The sequence below is a fragment of the Aspergillus piperis genome (genome assembly GCF_003184755.1).
Source record: "Aspergillus piperis CBS 112811 unplaced genomic scaffold BO85scaffold_9, whole genome shotgun sequence".
NCBI lineage: Eukaryota > Fungi > Ascomycota > Eurotiomycetes > Eurotiales > Aspergillaceae > Aspergillus > Aspergillus piperis.
Window position 1 is genome coordinate 846,034 of NW_020291599.1, and position 17,557 is coordinate 863,590.

General features: G+C 49.5%; 6 protein-coding genes across 6 annotated transcripts; 3 read left to right on the forward strand and 3 right to left on the reverse strand.

Moving 5' to 3' along the window:
• Positions 1–1,349: 1,349 nt before the first annotated feature.
• Positions 1,350–3,959, forward strand: BO85DRAFT_307557 (uncharacterized protein). Its single transcript, XM_025655389.1, has one exon. The coding sequence runs from the start codon at positions 1,651–1,653 to the stop codon at positions 3,685–3,687; it is 2,037 nt and encodes a 678-aa protein (XP_025515552.1). The 5' UTR covers positions 1,350–1,650; the 3' UTR covers positions 3,688–3,959.
• A 203-nt stretch (positions 3,960–4,162) lies between these two features.
• Positions 4,163–5,157, reverse strand: BO85DRAFT_488352 (uncharacterized protein; the record flags this gene model as incomplete). Its single annotated transcript, XM_025663527.1, has 2 exons — positions 4,163–4,715; positions 4,796–5,157. 2 exons carry the CDS (start codon positions 5,155–5,157, stop codon positions 4,163–4,165), a joined length of 915 nt encoding a protein of 304 aa, XP_025515553.1.
• Positions 5,158–5,968: 811 nt separating this feature from the next.
• On the reverse strand, positions 5,969–7,666 carry BO85DRAFT_397829 (kinase-like protein). Its single transcript, XM_025657037.1, has 5 exons — positions 7,308–7,666; positions 6,932–7,260; positions 6,579–6,874; positions 6,359–6,521; positions 5,969–6,285 (listed from the first exon to the last, which is right to left on the reverse strand). Exons 1-5 carry the CDS (start codon positions 7,640–7,642, stop codon positions 6,098–6,100), a joined length of 1,311 nt encoding a protein of 436 aa, XP_025515554.1. The 5' UTR covers positions 7,643–7,666; the 3' UTR covers positions 5,969–6,097.
• Positions 7,667–8,004: 338 nt separating this feature from the next.
• On the forward strand, positions 8,005–11,682 carry BO85DRAFT_514418 (tethering complex subunit PEP5; the record flags this gene model as incomplete). Its single annotated transcript, XM_025664758.1, has 10 exons — positions 8,005–8,027; positions 8,078–8,258; positions 8,324–8,392; positions 8,463–8,759; positions 8,826–9,458; positions 9,506–9,739; positions 9,792–10,127; positions 10,179–10,679; positions 10,732–11,130; positions 11,180–11,682. The coding sequence occupies 10 exons, from the start codon at positions 8,005–8,007 to the stop codon at positions 11,555–11,557; spliced, it is 3,051 nt and encodes a 1,016-aa protein (XP_025515555.1). The 3' UTR covers positions 11,558–11,682.
• On the forward strand, positions 11,572–14,022 carry BO85DRAFT_307595 (uncharacterized protein). Its single transcript, XM_025655390.1, has 2 exons — positions 11,572–12,080; positions 12,141–14,022. The coding sequence occupies exons 1-2, from the start codon at positions 11,807–11,809 to the stop codon at positions 13,775–13,777; spliced, it is 1,911 nt and encodes a 636-aa protein (XP_025515556.1). The 5' UTR covers positions 11,572–11,806; the 3' UTR covers positions 13,778–14,022.
• A 245-nt stretch (positions 14,023–14,267) lies between these two features.
• Positions 14,268–17,534, reverse strand: BO85DRAFT_469001 (glycoside hydrolase/deacetylase; the record flags this gene model as incomplete). The annotated part of the gene is made up of 5 exons (XM_025662306.1): positions 17,120–17,534; positions 16,383–17,058; positions 15,485–15,769; positions 14,429–15,413; positions 14,268–14,395 (listed from the first exon to the last, which is right to left on the reverse strand). The coding sequence occupies exons 1-5, from the start codon at positions 17,347–17,349 to the stop codon at positions 14,268–14,270; spliced, it is 2,304 nt and encodes a 767-aa protein (XP_025515557.1). The 5' UTR covers positions 17,350–17,534.
• Between the last annotated feature and the right edge of the window lie 23 nt (positions 17,535–17,557).

A 17,557-nucleotide genomic window follows, 5' to 3' on the forward strand; every position in this document is an offset into this window, starting at 1 on the left:
AAAAAGGAAGGAGACGAAGCGAATAAATAGAGAAGAAAAAAGAAGTGAGAAATTGGACGGGGGAAGGGAAAAAAAGACAGGCTGGAGGAGAGCGACAGCGAGGAGAGAGAGAGTGAGTGAGAGAGAGTTGAGCGGGTTGATGTCAGTCGTGCGAAGGATCCACTTTCTGTTGGCCAGGGGTTCCCTTTTTTCTTTCTTTCTTACTTTTTTTTTTTTTTTTTTTTTTTTTTTTTTTTTTTTTTTTTTTTTTTTTTTTTTTTTTTTCTCCACCGGCTCCTCTCTCTTCCTCCCAACCAGCCCATGGATGATCGTCGGCTTTGCCGGACCATCCCCAAATCATCCTTTTCTCATCTTAGCTTGCAAATCATAATCGTTCACTATTTTATGATCGCATTTGATCCCATTTGCATAATAACGCACATACACACAAATCGGATCTGTTAGTATCCTCTAGTCCGGGCAACGGAACGAATACGACCGATTTCCCGACCCCATCGAGGCTACCTTGGATCTGAGGCAAGATTTGTTTGTAGTACTAGCCCCCGATCCCCGTGCAACTAAAATCTACCTAAATAGGGGGGCTTTTCAGTTCCAGGATAAGCTACCACCGCCACACCCTTGCTCCGTGCGGAGTCGTATTCTCGCCAAATCCTTTGGCTGGTCCGAATTGGAAGACCTTGCGATGAGTACGGAGTACTTTCACCAATGGGCTGGGGTTGAGGAGATGAATGTACGTGTTCTCCAGGGAGAAAGGCCACGATGACATACGAAGAACACTGTCTAAGCCTCATTGCGAGTGACTTTCAACTAGTATACAACACAAGAATAAGCAGAACTCACGACCGCCTTTGCCCGTCTAGAGCGGATAAATCCTCCGTAATCGAAAGTCTACGAGAACCATACCAAATCCAGCTTGGCTCGCATAGTCAGCCTTCTCCTCTATTCTGGAGCCTGTTCGTAACGGCGTGGCTATCTACAAAGTTCCAATCTTCCGTCCCCAGCCTCTAAATCCAGGGAGTAACCAGCCTTGTCGGCGACAGCGAACAGCGAATTGCATTTCCAGGTTGTCACCGAGAACCATTGTCAGCCTCGGTATACCGCAACCACTATACTGAGATCTGCAACTGCGGCGATAAATTCTGCAGTCGCATGCCAGACTAGCCTCAATATTAGACAGGAGTGGAGATCACTTTCCCTATCTAAAATGGTAAGCAAGTAGTAAGTGCTAAGGGGGTCAACCATTTGTTTCAGTCGCACTGGCTTGTAAATCGAACCGAACCATGAGTTGTATCTCATCTGTAGCCAGCTAAAAATTTTATAATAAGAACAAATATAAGCATATATCCAGTCAATGATGAAAGGAACCCCAGGCTTACCGAGAAAAGAAGCTCCGTTGCTAGGGCAGCCGCGCCGGTGGACGCGTTAAGTGGTTTTTGCCCGCGAATCGATCTTGACCGCATCGGTCCAACTTGGATCATGCACGATGCTGCTGATGATGCCTGACATTTGACATCTGCCTGCTCCAGAAGATATGAGGATCTATCCGCCACATTCCTCTTTGCTCCAAGCTCAGATGCAGTCAGCCCTCGACTGCTGCACCCCTGGAATCCTCACCTTCCTCTTCCCCGATCCATCACCGCTGTCTCCCCGATGCCACTCCGTCAACCCGCTTCCCCGCTCTCCTTGGAAACAATCTCGCCTTCCCCGCCAGACCTCGACTCCGATCCAGTTATCGCTTCCGATGATGATCTAGATGAAGGCGACCGGGCTGCTCGGGATCAGCGCATAGAGAAGCTGGCCCAGGCCTATTGCCATGGCACCCCACTTTTCATCTTGTCCGCTTCCCTTCGCGGACCCTTCGACAACGGATGGACCAACCCCTGGAGGAAAGACAGGCAAAAGACTGGTGGCCATATACGGACAGGAGGGAAGCATTTGGAACATCCGGAAAGACCTATTATCCCAGAGACAGTACCGCAGAAACGGCCCCTATACCGCGAATCGCTAGGCATATCTCGCTCCAAGTCTGCTGTTCCTCTTTCCGACCCATCATATTCCACGAAGAAAAGAGAGTCTCAAGGTGGCACTACGGGGGAACCGTCGTCCAAACGGCCACGAGATAGCCGTGGTCGGACATCAAGCTCGAACAATACACCAAAGCCAGTCGCACTGCACAAGAGGACAATTGAGACAAGTGGACACTCGGATGCGTTGACCCCATTCCAGCATACAGAGCAAAGCTGGCTGAAGAGGGACCGTGCGGAAATCAACTTCCGGAAAGTCGATCCACCCACTTCTCCTACAACTACGATATCGTCTCGATATCGGGAAGGAGGGCATTACACAATACAAGTGCCGGGCACAGATTATCGAGTCACAACGAAGAATCTTATAAGAGCAAGTACAGGCTCTCGAGACGAGACTACCTTTGACAGTCGTGTGCCGGACAGTGTCAAAGCTCAACTCACCAGCAGACACCCTGGTGTCCGACCAGAGATGGAGGACCTCGAGAACTCGATTTGTGTACTTTCGTCAACTTCCCACCTGTCGAAGTTTGAATTTCGTCGTAGGAAGCGCTCCGCTGATCCGGAACATAGCACCACCTCGCCAGTCCCGGTGCACGCAGATAATGAACAGATATCTCACCAGACAACTGCTGTCGAAGACAGCCGGGTCTCAAGTCAACCCGCACCAGTACCTCCAACCACAACTTCAATGCAGGCCATTGAAGCCGATGTGCATATGACCGAAGACAATCCACACAATCCAAACGTATCCGACTGTCCTGGTACTGTTGATCACCCGGGAAACTCTCAGTCACGGAAAGTATCATCGACCACCACCGCTGAAGGTGTCAATATCAGCGATAAATACCCCTCTGCCCAGCGAGTGCCGGTAAATCCAGCTCTGGCTGAAAATGTCACCTCACTGCAAACGATCTCCGCGGCGAAGCCCAATTCAGAATGCGATAACGACACCATTCCGGACCCACAGTTCAACACACAGGCAGCGCTCTTGCACGCGCAGAAATCCTTCCAAAATGATCTGGAGAGCCAAGTTCCTAACCCAGGAGAAACTCACAACCAACCCTCATCACCCGCCAACGACATCACGCCCTTCCATCGAATGAACACCAGCAGAGTTGGTAAATACTCCCGAGCCAGACCTCCAGGAACTGCACATATGCCAATGAGCACACAATGCATCATCGACGCCGTCACGCCCTTCACCTTTAGCACAGAAAAGAAAGCCAGGTCTCGATTCATTTCGCCCCAGATGCCATCGTCGAGTAGGATGGACCGAGGAACTGCCACCCCGAATACAGGCTCACCATTGTCCTCGGAACCGGAAGACGAGGACGAGGATGAAGAAGACGAAGACGAAGACCCAACCATCCTCCCGCTCAAATCCCCTGCCGCCCAACAACAAACCCCAGACGACACCCAACAAGGCAGCGCATTGCCAATGGCTTTGTCAAACTCCCATCCTACCACCATCCAAGACGGTCAAGGTGTCGCCCCTGGCCCGGACAGCTTTAACCTAAGCCAGGCGATTGCCGACGCGGGGAGCTGGTTACAGCAGAGCTTCGACATCAATCATGAAATCCAGCAGTACAAGAGCAGCGCCAAGTCAAGACCGTCGTCTTCGGCGGGGATTAGTCGCTCGGCAGTAACGTTGGATAGGTGAAAGTCGGGAGTTATTACATGCATAGCAGGCGTACGGGGCTTTGTTTTCTACACTTTTATTATTTAGTAAGGGGTGGGTATATATATGTCTTTGTGGTTTATTTTGTTACATGCATTTATGCCCTAGCGTTTCACTAGGCTCGCTTCAGTCTGGACAGTGTTCTATCTTACTTGGGGCAGCGCGACTTGATATCCTTGTATATACTAGGTCATAGATGGTTTCCGACATGGATACTCACATGATTCATTTGTGCATAAGTAGGTTGCAGAGGATAAACCTCCTGCTACTAAAAAGAAACTTGTCTATACAGTCTTGGACATCAAGTATAAGGTCAGTATGATCGATTCTTAATTTGTTTAAAAGGCCAAGTCTTCCAGTTCTTGTAACCGAAACAGAAACAGGCGAAGTGAGGCACCGAGGGCGACTATCTATCCCCCTTTCACAAGAAAAGCATTTACTCCAGCGCAACAGATCTCTAACAAAGACCAGTCTCGCCCTTGGTATCCACCGGCTTACTGAGAAAAACCCGTGTAAATAACTCCACCGGTGCCTTATCCCTCCATTCAAAGCTGTAAAGCTTCGACTGTCTAATCACTAGCTTCCCCTGGTACATACATGCAGCGAAGATTCTGGCATGTTGTGGAAGAACACATGAGATGAGAAGTACAGGAAAAGTTTCCTCGTCAGGGAACATAGCTTTGCATGGCTGGGGTAATATCTCTTTATACTCTTCCCCGGCGTCTACATGGTGGTCATAAAGTTCTTCCCGTTCCGAATCGGAATCTACCTTCGGTTGAAGTGCACGTCCTCGCATGGCAATAACCAATGCGCTGAACTCGGAGTAAAGAATGGAGCCGTCGTCGTGAGCTACGGCCGTTCTATCGAGGAGGTGGAGGGCTAGATGGGGGTAGCATTTTCCGTTAACGGGCTCGGGCTTGGGCTCTAGTACGTAGCAAACTTCCCACCAGCCTCTTTCACCGTATGGCCATGAGAGGCTTGCTTCTAAGTAGAAGGTATTGTCAGGTGCTCTGATATAGATACTCTGTTAGTGGGTGGGGGGGGGGGGGGGGGTTAGACTATCCAAGTCAATTGAGAGGGACTTGCTTACTCAACGATCTGAAGATGTTGGTGAGACACTGCTTTACGGGTTGCGTAGTCGGAGATAAGGTCGGAGATCTGGCGGCAACAGCTTGGATCGGAGTTGTCTTGCTCAGTTATGTCGAAGAAATGGCGCAATTTGGCGGGATCAGGTGGGAATTGCTTCAAGTCGGCTGGCTGCATGGGTTCAAAGTAGAGGGGGGGAACCGCTTCCTCATTCAAGTGTTCGAAATCAAAGTTCATCACGTGTTCAACATTGTCTAGATTGCGAAGATCTATTTGGCCGTTCTCAGGTACGCTGGTTCGGAGTTTCATGACATGCTCGTAGAGCTTGTCGAGAATCTGGATAGCCGTATGAGAGTTTGGAGACATTGTGCTTGAATGGTGGTGGAAAGATGTCTCGGCTATGAGAGTTGCAGGACGATGTTCCAGTTATCAGTATCAGTGAATGCCTAGATGGCGATGATATTATGCCCAGTCGATACTGACGAGACACAATCACAGTTGCTTCAATGCTCTGTCAGCTGCTGGTCAGGGCATGCAAGATTCTGCTAGCGGATAAGTTGGCTATCAAGTTAACACTGACAATGAGGGCATTTAATGAAATATTGGTACAGACCTCTTACTATTTATATACTCAGCTTTGGGAGACTATCGTACATACTATTCACCTTATGCGATTTCTGTTGTGCTCATCGGTTAATGGAGGACCGTGACTGGCATCTGCCGCTCAAGGAAAGTACTTGTGGATTGCCTTACAACGTCACGAGGGGCCATGGCAACTTCAGAAACGAAAAGACTAGTGGACAGAGAGTAAATAAATACAGGAGACTTATTCAACTGAATATGGGGAAAGGTGAGAAATTTAAGAAGAAAAGAAAGAAGAAAGAAGAAAAAGAAAGAATGGATAATAGGTAGACTTGCCCCTCTAGTGCTGAAATCCTAGGATCATACCGGGTTTCTATCCATTATACAGTGATACATGGAGGCAATATAGCTAACACTTACACTCTATCCTAGTCGTGTTATCTTCCTTGTAGGACACAATATATATTAGTAGTATGCATTGTTGTAGTACATATTCGCTAATATACTTCTCTGGACCGGGGTTGGTGCCTTGAGCTCAACCGTACATTTGACATGCATACGTAGCTACCAGCAGATATACTTCGGTACTAGCCATATCGATGAACAATGTACTCATTGAAGTGGTATGGGCAGGGCTACTCTCGACCAACCTAGAGGCCACAAAGAATATAGGTACATACAACGGTAAAAAAATAAAAAAAGACAAAGAAGTGGCAGACATGGTTTATTTGAAAAGACCATGCATCAACCAAGGATCAAACAACAGCTCCTTTGCAGTAGCTCTTTCTTCCGGAAACCAGCAAAGCATGCGCCTCAGGAATCGCAGGAAGTCTTCCTTTTCGCCGTCTTCAAGTCTTTCTTCCAGAGTCTCGAGATCGTGATCCGGAATTGGAACTGGACCTTTCCATTGGCCTAGAAGCAAAAAGGGCGTTACTACTTCTAGTGCCTTTACACGACGGCTCGGACATGGGAGGGTTGTACAAACCGTTGGCATCCCAGAATTGGGGCGACTTCGCGCTTCGGGCGAGAAACTCTGCAGGAGGCCTTTCTAGAACAGCTTGCATTTCTGCTAAATGCTGTCCATCATCCAGCTTTCCTTCGTCATTTCGGGCCCTGAAAAGGTGACAATGTCCGAAAAGATCCCAAATCTTCGGCTACTGTCAGCCTCATAACAGAAACAAGTTCCGAGCTAACAAATCACTTACTACCATCCCGACATTCCAAATGTCAACTTTGTTGTCCCACTTCATGTTCAGGATGACTTCCGGTGCGCGATAGATATCAGGCATGATATCACCCTTTTGATTTTCTACCCCCAATCGACCCTCTCCCAAATCACAGAGTACAGGAGTGCCAAGGGAAATAGGGAGTGGCCGTGAGACATAGATTGTACGATCTGAAAGAGACTTTCGGGGTACGGGACCTTCAACCTCCGCTTCTTCAAAACGCGATAAGATTGAAGTATCTTTAATACCAAGAAGTATATTATTCGGTTGGATGTCTGCAGAACCAGTCAATCTTGTCCAGGAGCAATTCTAGTTAGAACTGAGTTGCTGACCTGTGTGTATGACTTGTGCTTCGGTATGAAGGAAGTCTAGAGCCGCGAGGATATTTCGCATAGTTGTTCTCACCATAGAGCTGCTCATGACCTTACCAGGGAGGAGTGGCATGAGCTGGTCGAGGCTTATGCCCAGCGGCGGATGCACCAGGCATGTATGATTTCTATGCCCATCAGGATTCCGAACCTGAAATGTTTCAATCAACGATTGCAGACATGACTGGCCTGCGTGATCGGACTGTATTGTTTTTAGGTGGTTATAAATCTCAATTTCCTGAGAGACGGATGTTGAGCTGATGTAAACCTTAAGTGCTACATAACAGTGATCTCTATCTCGATCAGATTTAGTTCAAAAACGATGTATCAGTAGGCCTACAGTAAATCACGGCATAACCACACTGTCGCAGTTGATCCATAGCCAAGCTTGCCGACCACCTGATACCGATGGTTGAAAACTTCACCAATACGAACTGGATAGAACTTCTCGGGTTTATAAATTGGAATATTTTCTTCTTCAACCAGGAAAGAAGGTTCGATGTTCTCCCATCCAGAACTGGGGAAGACTCGGGGTTCTGAGCGGGACCGAAGATCAGTTATAGTGCGCGCGCTTGGCCTTATATATGATATCCTTGCAATTGATGAATATTTTGATATGCAATCAGATGAGTGGTACTGTTTATATAGCCGGTAGAATTGTCGCCTTGGCTCCATGGTGGGTTGGTGGTCAAGTTGATTGCTTCCTGAGGGTTTGTTTTGGCCGAATGCGGATGTCACATGCTTGGCTGGATATATCACCATTTGTCAATCGGATTAGTTATATCTCCTTTGTCAGCCATAATGACTTCTACAAGCAGGAATAGTCGTGGAATGTGCTCAGATGCAATTCGGGCTTTGGTTGACTCGGTTCCAATCGCTCAGGGCAATTGTTGCATAGTACTTTCAAAAGTCTGGTACTTAGTATATATATGCATACTGCCTAGTATCATCGGCATTCTACCTTTTTAGCCAGTAGCTATCTAAAAAATAATACGAGTCGCTCTTGTCCTGCAGCCCTTTGAAGACATAAGTTACAAATGAATTTATCAAGGCAGGAAGCGTTTGTGATTTCTGCTGAAATGATAGATTGTTTTCATAACTACTAGATAGATTTGATGACGTCGGGAGGCCTAGGGGAAGAGTCGGGGACACTAAGGCGACGCTAGTGCGGCGGAGTTCATCCACTGCCAGCATCTCCGCCGAACGGTCACCGCAGCTTGCTTCTCATCGCATCCTTGCTATCGTTGTCGTTGGTCCACGGGTGGGCCACGTCCAGATGGCGTTGACATCAGTAAGGAAATTCATTCTATGCTGAATGCGATTGGGTTTTAACTAATCCCACTCACGTGGAACTAGTGGAAAGCGTTTAACTTCTTCGACGTCTCCGCAGTGAAGCTGCCAGAGGAGAGCTCCTCGATCTTCAATGTACCCCCTCCCTTGCCCTCTCCGCTACACAAGTCCGTCGCGCTCACATTTACCTTCGGAATGACTCTAGTCTGACATTATCTCCCTTTCCACCGGCTCTGCGAACATCTTCCTCGGCTCCAGCGATGGCTTTGTGCATATCATCTCGACGAACTTCAAGCTTGTCCGGTCATTCAGGGCATCGGAGACTGGATCGATCGCGCACATCAAGCAGATTGAAGGGACCTCATTGTTGGTAACAATAGCGGAGGATCTCCCCAGTGAGGCAGCTCTGAAGGTCTGGGCCCTCGACAAGTCCGAAAAGAAGACCGGTGCCCCTCGATGCCTATCGACGACCCATGTCCAGAACGCCCGGCGGATGTTTCCCGTACGTATAATGGCTCGAAATGCGCTACCCTCTATGTCGGCCTGATACTAAATGACTGCGGGGCAGGTATCTGCTTTCGCGGCGCTCGATGATTTGTCGCAGGTGGCAGTTGGTTTCGCGAACGGATCCGTTACGATTATTCGTGGTGATCTGATCCACGACCGCGGCGCCCGACAGCGGATTGTGTTTGAATCGGAGGAGCCAATAACGGGACTGGAGGTGCAGAGTGGCCCCGTATCGACCTTATATATTTCGACTACGAATCGCATCCTCGCCCTGGTTATCTCAGGAAGGGGACAGGGACAACCGGCTCGCGTACTCGATGATATGGGATGTGCTGTTGGCTGCCTAAGCTTGGATAGAGACACGGGCGATGTCCTTGTCGCCCGGGAGGATGCGATATATACGTACGGACCGCATGGCCGAGGCCCGAGTTACGCCTTTGAGAGTCGTAAAGACTCCGTCACCACTTTTAAGGACTATGTGGCTCTGGTTTGCCCACCTAGAGATACGACCAGCAAGCCTGACACTCTGCGAAACATTGGCATCGGGCAGGCAGACGACATATTCAAGACAACCACATTCACCCTGCTCGATACTGATTTGAAGTTCATCGCGCACTCCGAGTCCCTCGTCTCTTCCGTGAAGAACATCTTCGTTGAATGGGGAGATCTGTTTCTGCTCACTACGGATGGAAAGGTATGTCCATATTGTTGCTTGTCATAGCTATGGCTCACACGAATCAGCTGTATCGGTATCGTGAGAAAAGCCTTCAGCAGAAGCTCGAAATCCTGTACCAGCGCAACCTATACATCTTAGCGATCAACTTGGCACAGAAGACCGGCGTTGATACACTTCAGCAGAATGCGATCTACCGGAAATATGGTGATTTCCTGTATCAAAGAGGCGACTACGACACGGCAATGCAACAATACCTTCGAGCGATCGATAACACGGAACCTTCTCAGGTCATTCGCAAGGTTGGATCTTCCGCACTATTACTAGAGGGAATTGTCGCTAATGATTGCATAGTACCTGGACACACAACGGATACATAATCTCATCGAGTACCTTGAAGAGCTTCATGATCATGATCGGGCCACAGTGGATCATACCACCCTGCTCCTCAACTGTTACGCAAAGTTGAAGGACACTGGCAAACTTGATGCGTTCATCAAAGCTCCTGGTGAGCTGAAGTTTGATCTGGAAACTGCAATCGCTATGTGTAGGCAAGGTGGCTACTATGAGCAAGCGGCGTACTTGGCTACGAAGTATGGCGAGAATGATATGGTGGTCGATATCCTGATCGAGGACTCCAAGAAGTATGCGGAAGCTGTCGAGTATATTTGGAGGTTAGACCCGGAATTGGTTCGTGCACACTCATCGATTCGACCCTACTTTGGTCACTGACAATTCCAGGCCTACCATAATCTAATGAAATATGCCCGAGTGCTGCTATCCAACTGCCCTGAGAAAACCACGGAGCTTTTCATTAAGTACTATAAGGGCCAATATACTCCAAAGACCGAGGTCGAAGCGCCGTCAATGGAACCCCAAGCACAACCGACCAGTACCCTGCAGAGCTTAGCTGCATTCCTCCCCTTATCTCTGATTAACGCTAGCGCGGGCTCAAAGCCGGAAGTAGAAGCCCCGCCAGTCGAAGACAAGGCTACCGAGGAATTGGTGGAGTATCAGATACCCAAACCAAGAACAGCATTTTCAGCGTTCGTGGGCCATCCGGATGAGTTCATCTCCTTCCTGGAAGCTCTAATTCAGCAGGATAACCTGAAAGAGGATGATAAGATAGACCTCTACACGACTCTGTTCGAAATGTACCTGGATACTGCAAGTCGACAGAAAGATGCCGCGCAGAAGGTTGAATGGGAGGACAAAGCAAAGAAGCTTATTGAAGGCAAGGATGTAAGGAGACTCACTTGTTTCTTTTTGCTGAGGTTTGCTAATATCCGTTCAGATACCAATCTCCACGTCGAGTGTTCTTCTTCTTTCTGATCTTTCTGGCTTCCGTGAGGGCTCCACGCTCGTACGGGAGCAAGAAGGCCTCTTGTCAGACATCTTCAGGTCGTTCACCTCCGCGAAGGATACTCAGGGTGCCATCAAAGCGTTGAAGAGATATGGCCCCGAGAAGCCTCAATTATATGTGGATGCACTTACGTACTTCGCCTCGAGCCCGCAGATTCTGGAAGAAGCTGGCGATGAATTGGACGCCGTGCTTAAGAAGATTGACGAGGGAGGGCTCATGACACCACTTCAGGTTATTCAGACTCTGAGCAACAATGCAGTTGTCACAATGGGTCGCTTGAAGAAGTACCTCAGTGACAACATTGAGCGGGAACGAAAGGAGATCTCTACTGTTGGTTGCACCCGCATTCATTGACTTTCTCCAGCTAATGATATTGTAGAATCGCCGCCTGATATCCAGCTACAGCACCGAAACGGAGAACAAGAGGAAGGAGCTTGAACAACTGGGCAGCAAGCCTGTTGTCTTCCAGGCCCGTAGGTGCATGTCCTGTGGTGGCGCCCTGGACCTTCCTACGGTGCACTTCCTTTGCAAGCATTCATTCCACCAACGGTGTCTGAACCGAGTGGACGAAGACGCTGAATGTCCTGCTTGCGCACCGCAGAACTCCACTATCAAAGCTATTCGGAAGAGACAGGTCGAGTCTGCTGACCAGCACGATCTGTTCAAGGGTGAACTGCAACGCTCCAAGGACCGATTTGGGGTGGTCAGTGAGTTTTTCGGGCGGGGCGTGATGCGACCCCAAAGTACTATGGAATGATGAGGCATGTAATGAACTGGAAGATACCTTTATGTAGAAGCATCATGTTGTTTTCTGTCCTTGATTTGTCCGCTTTCTGAGAACTTATACCTCAGGCACCAAATGCTTATCAGCACGTGCTTTCGCGTCGCTCCGCTCCCCGGATTTGCGGGACGCGAGTGAACCATCAGCCAGACTCATAGCATTAAATGATACCAGATCGCGTGTTCCTTCACTTCTATCTTCCAGACGTATAACTAGACCGAACCAATGTCCTCTAGCCGTGTGATTCAGGACTCCGACGATGACGACGATCCTTTGGCGGGGCCCATCTCCCCCCGACCCAGAGTCGATAACACAGATCTTGACATCCGGGTGGGTTCAGGACATCATCAAGCCCATCAGACCGGTCATGACTCGCACATGAACGTCAATTTCGATCAATTCCTGCAATCGCAAGAATCCACCAATTATGGGATCTCTTCCTCCCAGCAACGAAGAGAAGCTCGATGGATACCGGCCGATGCGGGGGGCGGATCGATTGGTGAGGGATACGCCGAGTCCATGATTGTTCAACCATTGACAAGCATACCTACATCCATAGGTTCAATAATGACGGAGATCGGAATTGCACAGCAACGACTATTTAACGATAATGAAGGACACTATACAGAACAATCTGGGTATCAGTACACCGATGACATGGACACCGCGCAGACGGAATCGGTAGCTGTTCAGGAACAAACAGCTGCAGAATTCTCCCCGCATGACGAGATCGCCTTAGTTCCTAATGAGCACCCCCATGACTACTCGGAACAACCACCCCTATATACTGAAGCGCAGCCTGATATATCCGATACTCTGCCCTACGGAACCGGACAGCACCCGCTTGACGCGGCGAACCTATATACCCACGAGCCAACCGCGCAGCCCAATGATCATACGAGCTTCAACTACTCGGTTACGACAGGCGCATCCTACAACATGTTCGAATCGTCTCTCCGCCCATCAGGCAGCTTTGATCCAGAGACTAACATCCCTACCCTTGCAACTGGCACCGTCGACACCGAGATCGCGTACAAATCTCCCCGACGATCTGACTCCGTCCCACCCGTCCCCTTCTCCCCACACGACACAGAACCATTCTCATCCGTGGTATCCCCCAAAGCCGGCCGATCGAAAAGCGACAATGCAGTGCAGCTTTCCCACCAAAGCGTCGATGAGCTCAACGGGCCGGTAACCATCGAGATCCCTGTGGCGGAGAAGAAACGAGGCCGCAAGAAGAAACAAACCATCCCTGAGCATGACGAAGACGACGAGCTAGCCCAGATCCACACTCCTACTATAATCCAAGATGCGACGGCCACCATCACCACCGCCCCGACTACCACTACCACTACCAATAATAAACCCGAAAAGCGCAAGCCAGGCAGACCGCCAAAGAACCCCAAACCACCACGCAATGACGACGACGACCAGCCAGGATTAATCTCAAACGACACCACCGCATTCCCTATACCTCCAGACACCACCACCTCAATCGACCCCCTCACAACAACAGAACACCAAACCACTACAACCACCACCGACACACCCCCACCAAAGAAACAAGCCAAAGAGCCCAAAAAGAAGAAACTCAAACGCGGCAAAACCACCTCCATAACCCTAACAAAGACATACGAGTCCGACGTCGAAGACGACGTAATCTGGGTAGACAAACGACCAGTCCCTACAACGATCACCCCTCAAACAGAAGCAGAAACACAACCACCCGACAACATCCCCGAACATGAAGAGACCACTCTCAAAATCCAAAACCCAGATCCAGAACCCGAACCCCAGCCAGCACCCAAAAAGCACGGCCGCAAACGAAAGAATCCCGTCGAAGAACAACCACCCGCACCCGCGCCCGCACCAGCGCCCGCACCAGCTATAGATCCCCAGCAATCTTCAAATAAAGAAAACAATCCAGTACCTGACCCCAATTCAACACCACAGGACGACGCAAAGCCACAGCAGGAACCAGACCAAAACCGACCTCAAGAGAAAGAGGCCGAGAAGGAAAACGAGGACAAGAGCAAGCCCCAACAAGAACAGAATCCAACACCCTCCACGCCCCTAAAACCTAGTAAAGGGCCAACGAAACACAGTCCCATATCGTCCACGACTAAAGTACCTTACCGGGTTGGGTTGAGTCGGCGAGCGAGAATTGCGCCGTTGTTGAAGAATGTGAGACGGTGATGTGCTGTACGGGTGAGCGGTTTGTGGTTTGCAATTGAGGAGTTTGGGGTCCCTTCGTAAACAATGTGTCTATCTATATTACTTCTGTCTTGTATGGACGGATAAGTCGTGGTTGCATTGTTACTAGTTTGTTCGGTTATGACTGGCGCGATTGTTATCGGGGCATGAGCTATGGACGGCGCGGAGCGCGGTATACCATCTGGCGTTGTGGATTCACCTATTGATTGAAGGATTCAACTTTTATCTCCATGCTCATCGGGTCATGCCATGTGATGCTATCTTAGGGACAAGTCTCTCGAGCATCATGTGCCATGCCAATAGCATGAGTCAGAATATAAGTCTAGTCTAATGAAAGTACAGACCAACAGTTTTCTTTTTCTAAAGCATTTCACTGCGTAAGATGATGCGCTTCTGTGACCGACTGTAGTATACACAGCCAAGCCGTTGTATGATATAAAGAAGGATCAGGCTTTCCGCCCACCATATCAGCTTAATCCATCAACACCACGAGGAATAACAATATCACAATTGCCACTGATGAGCTTAGCTGCAACGCCTTCCCTTCTGACTTCGCCGGCTTCGTGGGTTTACCAGAACCAGCGTTGGGGGCACCACCGCCTTTGACGGTACCAGCATTGTCGCCGCAATTACCATTATCAGGTCGACATCCAGAACCGCAAAATGTAGACATGCTGCCACAGAAACCAGTGCCACTGCAGCAAGGGCCGAACCGCGACCCAAGACAGGTGATGTTTCCACCACACATGCCATCAACTGATACAGTTTTGGCAACATCGTTCTTGGATTTAGACTTTCGGGTTTGTCGATCGTCGAAGGCCTCGTCCTTACGATACCAGAGCTCAGGCGGATCACCCAGACACTCGCCAACCGTCACGGCGCGGTAGCCCTCTGCGATAAGCTTCTTCAACATGTACTCGGTGAGGTTGTGGACCGTTTGTTCATGGACATCGTGAGCGATGACGAGCCAAGGCCTATCGAAATCCGTCCGAGAGGCCAAGTTGCGATCGAAAATGTCCTTGGATTGTTGGATCAGAGCCGGGCTATCATGACTGTAATCTTCAGTGTCGATGTCGTACAGGATGACATGATATCCAAGCGAGCCAAGGTCTTCCAGACAGCCTGACTCCGCGGTACAGCTGGAATACGGTGGGCGCATGTAAGTGGGGATTGTTCCCAAAATGTTTCGTAGGGCAACTTCGTTCCACAGCAGCTGAACCCGGCGCTGATCTTGCGTGACCTTACTAAGGTCTTGGTGTGACCAAGTATGGCTAGCAACTTGGTGGCCACTGCGGTACATGCGTTGAATCAAAGATGCCCAAGGCATCCCGGGACTGTCAATCTCACCCTTGGCATTGTTGTTTCCTGTAACAAAGAAGGTCACTTTTGCTTCATACTTGTCAAGGAGGTCGAGAAGGTCCTGAGTGTATTCCTTGGGGCCATCATCAAAGGTCAGGGCGATAGTTCCTGGAGTAGTACAGGACCGAATGAATTTTGGGCCATAGGGTACGTTGCCTACATGAGGCCGAGGAATCTTGTCCGTAGGAGGGCCTCCTGGAGTTGTGTGAGCGTCGCAATTACCGAAGTCGATCTGACAGTCAGGAGAGCTGCAGTGGTTCTTGGTGTCCCCGCAATAACCTGTAGCCATCAGTACGGGCTAACTCGTCTACAAGGAAGTAGGTTGAACACACCAGCAGTTGAGCAGCATTTACCCTCAGGACACTTGCCATGATCAGGGCCACAGCGAGGACTAGAACCACGCTCGACAAGCTTGTGATCAGGAGCATCTCCGTGAGTAAGGGGCAGAAGATGAGTTCCTTGACGGTTAGGCTGCAAACTGAAGATGTTGCGCGCAGTCGTGCATGCCACAAGACCAAGCCCAGAAACAACCAAGCGAAGCATGTGCATTTTGAGATAGTATATTGTGGTAAGATGTAATCCAGAGTAAACTGTAGAGTAATGTAGACAGTGAGACTTGTATAGTTGATGAGATATGCTGTGGGAGAAAAGAAGAAGATGGTTGCAAGGTAGCAGAACTGCTTAGACGACCGGGCCTTTCTGATGTAAATGGAAGTGACGACCCTGCATGCAGGGCAAGAAGCTGCCGACGAATGCGTTGAGACATCGCGACGGAAGGAGCTTAATCATAAGGATCAGTCGAAGAGATAATGCAGTGACGATCAGGCTAATTTAGAACAGGCCATGATTAGAAAGGAATGCTAACCTATCTCATAAATCATTGACTTGACTGGATGAAAAGCTTCTCGACTACTATTCCCAAGACTAGGAAGTGCTGTGGAACTCCATTGATGGACACTGGGGGGACGCTGCATTGCATTGCTTTCTTCTTTTCATTAAGGGTATGGTCATGGCACCCAGAGAACTGGAAGGCTCATCATGTCTATAAGGCGAGTCCTAATTACATGGAAAGCCGCCGTTCTGGGAATAAAACTTGAGGCTACCAGCACAAAATCATGTCCCTCACGCAATCGCGCCTACGGAAAGCGATATTGGGATCCGGTTGACTACTATAAAGCCGGGCCGTGAGCAAGGTTATAGAAGTGAGATAGGATCGATGCCGACTTACTTGTGCTAGGTTATCCTCGCCAACAGCAGCAAAGACATAAGGGGCTAGTGTAGGAAGATGAGGACCAAACTTGGCCGGGGCACTTTTCGCTACACCACCGACGGTGGCAATGAGGTGACGCCGATGGACTGTACTAAGTTGTGGAGAGTTGAATCTTTGGACCAGCCCCTGGACAAAAGCGCTCAGTTGAGCATCGGAGAAGTGGAGCACGAGGGCAGATATGGCCGTCAGAGCCCTTTTGGTGACCACGGTGCCAGCTGTATCGTTGTCAACGATAGACAGGACGGAGTTTTGCAAGGCCGTCAATTCGGGCTCTTTCAGCAGGGGGCCAAAGCAAGTGACAACCTGAATGAGTACATCAATAGCATCACTGCTGAAGCCCTTTGATGGATCCTTCTCTAACATGCCCTTGACGATCGAGCCACGCCGACTAGTAGGGGATGGAGTCGGGCCAGTCAAGCGGGGAATGAGGACGCGAGAGACGGCCGAATATGCCATTGTCGCCTCCTGACTTGGAGGCTGACCCGGCTGCGGCCGAGGTAGAGCTGTCACAATGTATCTCAGAGCAGTATTCGGAACGGATGTGTCAATGGTTTGCGAGGCTGTCAGGTTGGTGAGCTTTTCGAGAAGAGATGCAAGGCTTTCGAAGGGCAGTCGAAGGACAAGAGGACCAAGACTAGACAATGTACATCGAGTTAGTCCGATTAACTGGATTTTAAGACGGGACTTTGACAAACCATTTCAGGGCTTGGTTCTGGACATCGCCATGTTGGTCATCCAAGGCCTTCAATAAGCCCTCAGCTAGTCTTGATGAGGAGACTTGGTCGTGAGCCAGATAGGTGGAATTAGGATTATTTAAAATGCCAAGTAGATCATTTAGCGACATGTATCGCATATCCGGGTCAGGGTCGCTCAGTTTAGAAAGCAGGCTGTTAAGGCTGTGCTGCACCGACTGCCGGTCCGCCATGTTGAAGCCCCGCAGTGAGTTTCGGCGTTAGGATAGGGGAGGGTGGTTGAGAAGAAAGAGAACCCCTGAAGGTAAATCGTGGGGAGCTATGAAAAGAGAGTGTCTCCAATAGTCGAGATAAGATGTCGCGCAACCAAATCAGGGATGAAGTTGGGACTGGGGAACCACCGAAGCAACAAGTGGGATGATGAATGGGGAGGAGATAGAG